General features: G+C 39.2%; 1 protein-coding gene across 1 annotated transcript; it reads left to right on the top strand.

Moving 5' to 3' along the window:
- Positions 1-7,612: 7,612 nt before the first annotated feature.
- On the top strand, positions 7,613-9,995 carry LOC308635297 (PWWP domain-containing protein 2A-like; the record flags this gene model as incomplete). The annotated part of the gene is given in 4 exon segments (XM_081269655.1): positions 7,613-8,269; positions 8,339-9,113; positions 9,116-9,772; positions 9,775-9,995. Coding segments are annotated over 4 exon segments (2,310 nt in total).
- Positions 9,996-11,017: the final 1,022 nt, after the last annotated feature.

Below are 11,017 nucleotides of genomic sequence, written 5' to 3'. Positions count from 1 at the left end.
AACATCTTGCTCTGTGGTGCCTCCATAGATGATATATTTAACATGTAATACCCTTTTCTTTTCTGTAGTCTTTGAGTCTCCAGTACCATGTCCTGTGAACAAGGAGCACATGCCTCCCTCCCAAGGAGGAGGACAACTCATGAGCTAACCAAGACCCACAGGAGGCTCCAGTCTCAGAAGATGTTGGGTACCAGTTGTCAACAGAACATCTTCTCTCCACCCCTCTTCCAGTTGAGCCCTGTAGCCCAGATTTCTTCCTGGCTGAGTTGGAAGGATCCAAATATGGAAAGGTAGTATTCTAGATCCATTTGGGTTCACGCTGAAGGAAACTCAGCCATGTTTATTCCATATAGATAAGAAGCCAGTTGGTATGGCCTCCCTAGAATAAGTTTAGGAAGCAAACATGTCATTGATTCTCAAGCTGATAGGGGGGCAATGTGTTGGATTCAAGTGAGATCCACAAAATGTGTTCTTTTGAGCATGCCTGCTGGGCCCTCTCTTCACGGTACATTACTGAATCCATAATAACAGTTTTGGTATCCAAGAGAGGAGACATCCTCTTGGGGTGTCAGAACAAGGGAAACAGATAATTGTCTTAGGATCTGGGAGCTTCAACTTGATGAGAAAGATTTGGAAAACCACTTGACTTGATGGAGACTGATCGTGTTTCTCTGGCTTCCTTCATCACAGGGTTTTTCTCTCTTGTGTTGGTGACTTGTATTATGCACATTACATGCAGAACTTTCAGAACCAGGAATCATAGAAATCAGTAAAAATATTTCTCACGTATGTTTCAGTTTTAAACTCTTTTAACAGTGATACTGCGTGCTGTATTCATAGCAAAATTTGCAGCTTCTGCTCATAAGATCCCTTGGGTACTGTGTCAGAGAAAGTTTAGACTTGGTCCCCTATCAACTTTAAAACTGGGAGGACGCAAGAGGTTTTGCTCAGACCCAAACTCTGTTAGAAGAAGCTCATCATAAGCTCTTTGTAACCTCTCCAGGAGCAAAGATGATCTACATTTATGACCTTCAAACCACAGTTCCCTGATATCATTCAAAAAGCTTTTTAGAAAAGAAACCAAGTTTTGTTTGTTTCTCTGAATATACATAATTGTATGAATTGAAGTCAAACATTTCCTAAAGGACTTTGTAAAATATCATGTTATAGTTCTTTGAAAACAATACATTACCGTAGTGTCATTCCCATTATTACAATTACTACTGCTGCTTCTATCACCACTATCATTATTATTATTATTTTACAAAAAAATAAGCTGATTGATTATCCCATGAATGTTGGTGCTTCAGGACACTATATGTCTATCTAAAAAGAACAAATAAAAATATTAATTAAAAAAAGAAAAATATGCTATATATAAAAAAGGAATGAACAACTGGATATTTTCATGCATCTTCTTTTCATGTGAAATTCATTGCACTGTTAAAGTTGAGTGATAAATGAAATGATAAAAAAATGGGATTCACTGAAGAAAGAAATTGGACATTAAAAGATGGAAAGACCTCCTTTGTTCTTGAATAGGCAGAATTGTCAAAACTGTCATCAAAATGCTCACATTGCCAAAAGTGATCTATGAGATTCAATGCAATCCCCCATCAAAATACTAATAACATTCTTCATAGAAGTAGAAAAACAGTCCTAAAATTTATATAAAAGAATAAAGGACCCCAACTAGACAAAGCTGAAGAGTAAGAACAAGGCTGGGGGTATTATAATACCCAACCTCAGATGCTATAGTAATAAAAACAGCACAATATTGGATAAAAACATACATGAAGAGCATAAAGACAAACTCACATAGATACAATTACCTGATCCTTGACAAAGGTACCAAAAACATACATTGAAGAAAAAACAGTCTTTTTAACAAATGGTGCTGGGAAAACAGGATAGCCATATGCAGAAGAAGGAAACTAGATCCCTAAACAAAAGTCAACTCAGAATGGATTAAAGAGCTAAGAGTTATACCAGAAAAACTTCAACTTATAGAAGAAATACAGGGTCAACACTACAACATATAAGTGCAGGCAGTGACTTCCTTAATAAAACTAAAGTTCAATAAATAAAACCAAGAATCAATAGTGGAATGGCTTCTTAGTAAAACGTTTCTCAAAAAAAAAAATGAGAACATGAAAAGAGAACCTTCACGATGGGAGAAAATCTTCTCAGCTACTCTTCAGAAAGAGGATGAATATGTAGAATACATTAAGAACTCAAAAAACTGACTACAAAAGAACAAATAACCCAATAAATGAATAGGCCAATGAATTAAACACACTTCTCAAAAGAAGAAATGCAAGTAACCCACAAACATGAAAAATTACCCACCATCCTTAGCAATCAGGGCAATGCAAATCAAAACTATACTGAGATTGCTTCTTACCCTGGCTAGAATGGCAATATCAAGAATATGAATAATAATAAGTGCTGGCAAGTACTTGAAGAGAAAGAAACACATCTATTGTTGGTGGACCTTCAATTCAGCACAACTACTTTGGAAAACTGAATGGAGATTCCTCCAAAGGTTAGGAATGAAACTACTATGTTACTCAGTTCTGAAAGAGCTAAACTCAGCATACTATAATGATACTCAGAATCCAGCATGCTTAGAGCATCCCAGGTCGTAATCACCATCATCACCAAATGAATGGATAAAGAAAATGGTATATAGACTCAATGGAATTCTATACAGCCATAAAGAAGAATGAAATTATGTCATTTTCTGGTAAATGGATGGAACTGGAGAACATCATACTAAATGAAAGAAGCCAGACCAATGAAGTCTAATATCAAATGTTCTCTCTCATATGCAGAAACTAGAGAGATTTGAGATCAGCCTGGGCAACATAATAAGACCCTTTCTCAAAAACAAACTAAACAAAAAAATTAGAAGAAAGAATTTTTAAATATTTTCCCCACACAGAATTGATAAATGAGGACACAGTATGTTTACTCTTGTTTGAACATTATATAATGGTGTCTCAAAACATCAAATGGTAGGTATCCCATAAATATGTAAAAGTTGTATGTGTCAATTACAAATAATTTTTAAAATCACTATTTCTTACTTCCTGAGTAATGATTTTAAAATTTGTATTTGGGATTATTTAATAACACTGATTTCTAATAAATTTACAGGCTCATCACAGGCCAGCAATATCCATTGATCTACCACTTTTCAAGTGTGTAAGTAAGTACGATATTCACCTGCTTTGGTTTTTAGGTTCCTCTACCTATAAAAAATAATGTTTATAATTTTGTGCAATATTGTTGTAGCAAATAAATACAAGTGATAGATCTATTCATAAAATGTGAAATAATCTTGTCCAATTCCAAACATGCCTAACGGCTTCATACATAATTGGGATGGCAAGTAAGGCTTCTTGTCTCTACACAATTCAGGTGTCTTTTTTTTTTAGTTTTGTGTTTGTTCTTGCTGTATGAGGACCAATGGGTTCTTGGCACAAGCCAGCAGCACTAGGAATGCTATACATTCTAGTCTGATTATTCTTGAGCTATTTGGGTTGCCTTTCCCTCTTGTAATCTGTGAGACCTCACAATATCAATTTTCATCATTTCTCCCAGATCTTCATCCTGTCTCTATGGTCACACAGCACAGAAGGTTCTTGTTGGGGGTGCACCTCCTAAAAATCAAAGGGAGATCAGTAGAGGAAAGAGACCAAGGAGTGGGAAGCCGGGAGGGAGGAGAGAAGTACTGGGAGTGATACTGGCTAAATTATATTGTTATATTGTGGACCTGTATGACTATGAAACAACAAATCCCAACATTACGTACAATTATAATGCACCAAAAATAATGTGAAAAAAAGAAGGTTGTTGTTAGGTTAAGGTCCCTCCAGTCCTTCAAAAATGGTAACGGTACCCTAAAATTCACTCCATCTATCATATTTCTCCTTACTGAATACACAAATTTTTTAAAATTTGAATATTCACATAGCAATTTATATACCAAACTCAGTGGTTTGTGGCATGGATGCAAAAAAGAATTTTATCTTTTTGTTTTGGGGTTTTTCCCCCAAAAGTTTCAAGTATGTTCTATCAAAAATTCAATAAGTTTAAAACTGGAAAAAAATATCATTGTCTGTGTGGCTCAAAAGTATGCAAGTACAACTGCTCTCTTTGAGCTCCCCTCATCCCACTATAGAACCCTCGCTCCTGCACCTAGCTAAGACTGATTAATCTGCTGAAATCCTCCTCAACTAGATCTTGAGCATCCTCTCAGTCTCCACACTCCCCAGACAGGGTCTCACTAAGCTGCTGAGGCTGGCCTGAAACTTGCAATCCTCCTGCTTCAACCTCCCAAGTTATTAGAATTAAAAGCATGTACCATGGCACCCAGTGAATCTCCTCTCTTTCTTAATGCTATTATCTGTGTTTGTCATATCTTAAATCTATTGCAGTCATTAACTTGATTATTTAAGTTTTCTTATACCAAACATTTTTGTCTAGGGAAGAAAAATACAAATGCTTTCAATCCTCCTGTTCAAGACAGCTTTAATAGAGCGCTTATACCTAATCAGTGTAAATGTTAGGAAGTTGACTGTTTCTGCATCAATATGTAAGCCACTAAGTAACAGAGAGTTCTGGGGAAACTTAACAGCAGCTCAGATCATTGAACAGCTTTGGGGTGCACGAGAAGATTCAGGACAACAGAAGAAACTTGTCTATCTGCTGGCAACAGATGCCATTTTAGGAGAAAGAACAGTCTCTACTCATCTAGGGATTCACTGCCAAGAACTCAGCTACCACATGTCTTCTTTCATTCCTTAGTGTGAGCACCAAGCAGGCAGACCTAAGCAAGGGGAAAGAAGCCCTGAGATCCAGCCATGTTCACAACACCCAAATAAACCAGTCATGAATCTCAAACCTTTTCCTGAGAGTGACACTTTGCTCACTCAACCAACATGCACATGGGGAGTGCTCTAAGAAATACCAGGGGAGCCCTCTTCCCTTCCAAAGACAAAATTTGAAAGGCTTTGCCTACTACTGCTCATAAAGGAAATATTCATATCCCCATTTTGTATATATATAAATCAAAACTGTGCTTCATATGTTAATTATCCTTAGTGTTCAAAAGTATTCAGTACTTCCCCCTGACCCCAAATCCTAGCTGACACATATCACATGGACACTTGTTTCCAAATCCAACAAGTCACTCTCAATTTTTTTTTTTCAGATTTAGTCCTCTTGTTTTGGTGCACTAGCATTTTGTTCTCCTTCATCTGTCCTAGAATCCTAGAGTTTCACAAACTCCCTACCCCATGTTGCTTCCTAATCCTCTAAGGACAACTGACCTCCTCATTTCAGCCCCTCCACATTAGAGATTCAGAAATGATGGTTTCTCAATTCTGACCACTACCCACTTCCCTTCCTTGACATTATTGGAATTTCTTCCCAGGCAAGTATGGAACTAATTTAATGGTTAGGTGTAGCATGATGGAGAATTCAAAGACATCCTTGAAACAAGTTTATCACAAAAATACCTTGCACAGGAAATTTGCAGGTGTACCCACGTCACAATGCTAGTGTTGTGTCGCATTATCCCCGAATGGCAGCAAAGATCATAAAATATAGAGTGAAGGTGTCTAAGGAAATTTAATTGGCTCTACCTAATATTCTAGTGAAATAGTACATAAAATCCTGTCCTAATAATCATTATGAAACAGCAATATGCTGCATTTTATATTCCTGAATGTGATACATTTGTAAAATACAGTTCTGTGTAATGCGCTGTTAATAATTAAATATGCTGCATGAAAAATAATAATTATATGTCATAGTATGGAATAATATTAAAACTTTAGTTCTAAGGTAACTGAAATGAAAAAAAACCTAAAGACCATATCAATTAATACATGCATGAGGTTGTACATATATTTGCTTATTATTCCGCCAAGTAAATCTAGTATGTTAAGATTGATTACCTAATTCCAAGTGAGGAGAATTGCAGTTCACATAGCTTTTAGAAATATAGCAAAACTTCATGGCTAAAATGTGATATGTATAGAATTTGAACTTCAGTGTGCCTCCTTCTGAAACTCGGATTCCTATATATGTACACATCAGACCTAGCTTTCACCTAGATTGTCATCTTCTAACTTATTCACAAATTGTTCCACAACTCATTTGTCTTATCACAAGGGAACTCCCCTGTTTGGGATCCACTTCTGATCTGTTGGCCCCAACCTCACCTCTTTTTTACTGACTAGTTTAATCCAGTTACTCATTTTGTCATTTTTTACCAAGCCTGCATGTTTCCATGTCCCTCTGATCTATTACTTCATCTGCCTATTAAGAGACATGCTTAGTGTTAAAAAGACAGGACACCATGATCAAGTGGGTTTCATCCCATAGATGCAACATACACAAATCAATAAGTGTAATTCATCACATAAATAGAGTTAAGGACAAGAATCATATGATTATATCAATAGATGCAGAAAAAGTATTTGACAAAGTACAGCACCCATTTATTTTTAAAACACTAGAAAAACTAGGGATCGGAGGAACTTACCTCAAAGTTATAAAAGTTATATATGTCAAACCCAAGGCCAACAATCATACCAAATGGAGAAAAACATTTAAAAAATTCCTCCAAAAACAGGAACAAGACAAAGATACCCACTCTCACCACTCCTATTTAACATAGTCCTTGAAATTTTAGCCAGAGCTATCAGGCAAAAGAAGGAAATTAAAGGAATACAAGTAGGAAAATAAGAGGTCAAATTATCCCTGTTCACTGATGACATGATACTATATTTAGAAGACCCCAAAAAACTCCACCAGAAGACTTCTAGAGCTGATAAATAAATTTAGTAAAGTAGCAGGATAGAAGATCAATATGTATAAATCAATTGCTTTCTTATACTCCAACAGCAATTCAGCTAAGAAATAAATCAGGAAAATCATCCCTTTCACAATAATCTCAAAAAAAAATCTAGGAATTAATCTAACCAAGGAGGTAAAAAAGCTTTACAGTGAAAACTACAGAACACTGAAGAAAGAAACTGAAAGATCTCAGAAGATGGAAAGACCTCCCATGTTCTTAGACAGGCTTAATTAATATCATCAAAATGGCCATACTACCAAAAGTGTCATACAGACTCAGTGCAATCCCCATCAAAATGCCACTGACATTCTTCTTGAACTACAAAAGTCAATTCTAAAATTTATATGGAAAAATTAGAGATCCAGAATAACCATAGCAATCCTGACCAAAAAAGAGCAATGCTGGGGGCACCACACTACAAGACTGGAAATTATACTGCAGAGTTATAGCAACAAAAACATCATGGTACTGGCATCAAAACAGACACAAATACCAATGGAATAGAATGAAAGACCTAAAGACAAACCCACATAAATACAGTTATCTCATAGTAGACAAGAGAGCCAAAATATACTCTGGAGAAAAGATAATCTTTTTTTAAAAAATGTACTGGGAAAACTAAATATCCATACATAGAACAATGAAATTGGACTCCTCTCTCTCACCCTGCGCAAAAGTCAATTCAAAGCAAATTAAGGACCCATGAATTAGATCAGAAACTCTGCAACTACCGAAGAAGACATGGGCCCAACACTTCTTCATATCAGCACAGGAACCAACTTCCTTAACAAGATCTCTAAAGCACAAGAAATAAAAATAGAAATCAAGGCAGCGACTGCTGCGTCCCCCGGGGAGGGGGGCGCCGGCGAGGCCGAGCCGGAGATGGAGCCCATCCCCGGCAGCGAGGCCGGCACTGATCCTGTCCCGGTCACGGCCACTGAAGCGTCTGTGCCGGACGGCGAGGCCGACGGGCAGCAGTCCGCTCCTCAGGCCGACGAGCCGCCGCTCCCGCCGCCGCCGCCGCCGCCGCCGCCGCCAGGGGAGCTCGCCCGCAGCCCGGAGGCGGCGGGGCCGGAGCTGGAGGCTGAGGAGAAGCTACCCGTCCGGGTGGCGGAGCCGGCGGTTGCCGCGTCTCAAGAAGGGCCGGACCTTCCACCTTCCCCAGCGCCGCTTTGCGAGCAGCCCCCGGCTCCCGAGGAGCGCGAGGACACGCCGCTGCCCCAGCCCACAGCTCCGGCGCTGGTGCCGCCGGCGGGCCGGGACTCCGCGGTGTCGCAATTGATTCCCGGCTCGGAGGTGCGGGTCACTCTGGACCACATCATTGAGGACGCGCTCGTCGTGTCGTTCCGCCTCGGAGAGAAGCTCTTCTCCGGGGTCCTCATGGATCTGTCCAAAAGAGACCATGAACGTATGGTGCAATAGCTCTACTTTTGGTGGGAAAAATATACAGCCATTCTGGTGAAGCAGTTTGGGCCCCATGGGATCCCTGTGACAGTATTTCCTAAAAGGGAATATAAGGATAAACCGGAAGCCAGGCAGCTCCAAAGTAATACATTCCAAGAAGGGACAGAAGTCAAGTGTGAAGTGAATGGTGCTGTTCCCAACGATCCTTCTGTCCCACCTCCTGAGCTGAGTTTGGCTGAAAGCCTGTGGACTTCCAAACCACCACCTCTCTTCCATGAAGGAGCACCTTATCCTCCCCCTTTGTTTATCAGGGACACATATAACCAATCAATACCTCAGCCTCCTCCTCGGAAAATTAAGCGACCCAAACGAAAAATGTACCGGGAAGAACCCACTTCAATAATGAATGCTATTAAACTACGACCCAGACAAGTCCTCTGCGATAAGTGTAAAAACAGTGTTGTTGCTGAAAAAAAGGAAATTAGAAAAGGTAGTAGTGCAAGTGACTCTTCTAAATATGAAGATAAAAAACGGAGAAATGAAAGTGTAGCTACTGTGAACAAAAAACTGAAAACTGACCATAAAGTGGATGGGAAAAACCAAAATGAAAGCCAGAGAAGAAATGCTGTGGTTAAGGTTTCAAATATTGCTCACAGCAGAGGCAGAGTAGTCAAAGTTTCTGCTCAGGCAAATACGTCGAAAGCTCAGTTAAGTACTAAAAAAGTGCTCCAGAGTAAGAACATGGATCATGCAAAAGCTCGGGAAGTATTGAAAATTGCCAAAGAAAAGGCACAAAAGAAGCAAAGTGAAACCTCTACTTCCAAAAATGCACATTCAAAAGTCGATACCAGAATCCTAGCTCAGGTTCCCTTCCACCCCGGGTTCGTTTAAAACCACAGAGGTACTGGAATGAAGAAAATGACTCTTCTCTGAAGACAGGACTCGAGAAAATGCAGAGTGGCAAGATGGCACCCAAGCCCCAGTCTCGCTGCACCTCCACCCGCTCAGCAGGTGAGGCCCCTTCAGAAAATCAGAGTCCCTCAAAAGGCCCTGAAGAGGCCAGCAGTGGGGTTCAGGACACAAGTGAAGTGCCTGTACCTGGTGAGCAGGATGAACCACAGACACTGGGCAAAAAGGGCAGCAAAAGCAATATCTCTGTTTACATGACCCTAAATCACAAGAAATCTGACTCTTCCAGTGCTTCAGTGTGTAGCATTGATAGCACAGATGATTTGAAATCCTCCAACTCTGAGTGTAGCTCTTCTGAAAGCTTTGATTTTCCTCCAGGCAGTATGCATGTACCTTCCACCTCCTCCACTTCCTCCTCTTCAAAGGAAGAGAAAAAGCTCAGTAATTCCTTGAAAATGAAAATCTTTTCCAAAAACGTCTCTAAATGCGTCACACCAGATGGCAGGACCATATGTGTAGGGGACATTGTTTGGGCCAAGATATATGGCTTCCCTTGGTGGCCAGCCTGTATTCTTACTATAACTGTGAGCACGGCATTTTAGTCCAACAGGAGGCCCGTATTTCGTGGTTTGGGTCTCCAACAACATCTTTCCTTGCTCTTTCGCAACTCTCCCCCTTTTTAGAAAACTTCCAGTCACGCTTTAATAAGAAGAGAAAGGGCCTGTATCGCAAGGCTATCACAGAGGCGGCTAAGGCTGCCAAGCAGCTGACCCCTGAAGTGCGGGCTCTGTTGACACAGTTTGAAACGTGAACATGGACAGTAAGGTAGGCAAGAACCCTTGGAAGGCACCACAGATTTTCTAGTCTAGCTAGGAATATTTTCTACAAAATAGCTTGGCCAAATTGGAGAGAAAAATTGCACTCAGTTGGCTGACTTTTTATACTACCTTATAGCCATTTTTAGACTGAGAAGCTTAAACTGAACATGCAATCAAATTTTGTCTTCAGGAAGTGAGATTTTAGCAGTATTTTCCAATTTTGAAATCTTAAAAACATCCCAAGGCATAGAAGCCATAGCCTCAACTAAAACTGAATTTTTTCAGGAACTGTTAATTGCTATTTGTACTATTACTGTATATATATATATCTTCACATATATATAACATTGCCTGTCACTATGTGACATAGGTTGTGTATTTGGGATTTAGTAAGGGCTGGTGACCTGGGGGCACATTGTGGATATTTAATGACTACTTTTTTTTTTTAAACTAAAGAAAATTAGTCTTTCTATGGTCATAATGGTATAAAAGTTTGATATTTGGGTGTTTGACAAACTGAGATGCTTGCTTTGACAAACTGAATGCTTGCTATTCAGTGACATGCTGGGGAAGTAGCCCAGTATTTGGGATTAAAACTGTCAAGACTGGACAGGTTTGAGTCATTGTTCTCCTTTGTGCAGTGGGGATATAACAGACTTTCAAGCTTCTGGTTTGGGAGCTTAGATAGGTTTGGTTTTGGATATGTAAATAGTTGATTGCTAAATTTGGTCAGATTTCTCCTGACTGGCTGTTCCTAAATTCTTAGGATACGTCCCAGTAAATTACACTCTGTGAATTAATTGTCAAATGTGTAATTGTTGCATTTTGGATGTACCTAATTTGATAATTAAAAAAAATTTCCATTTAAGGTATCTGTTTGCAGGTCAGAAAATGAGAAAATGTAATTGTGTAATGCTCTGAAATGTAAAAAAAAAAATACAAACAAGAAAACAAAACGAAAAAAAATCTGTAAATAAAATCGACTAAATCCCCAAAAAAAAAAAAAAAAGAAATC

This window comes from Spermophilus citellus (genome assembly GCF_964194105.1).
Source record: "Spermophilus citellus genome assembly, chromosome: 16".
Taxonomy (NCBI): Eukaryota; Metazoa; Chordata; class Mammalia; order Rodentia; family Sciuridae; genus Spermophilus; species Spermophilus citellus.
The sequence above is the reverse complement of the archived record's forward strand: the minus strand, read 5'-3'. Positions and strand labels throughout refer to the sequence as shown.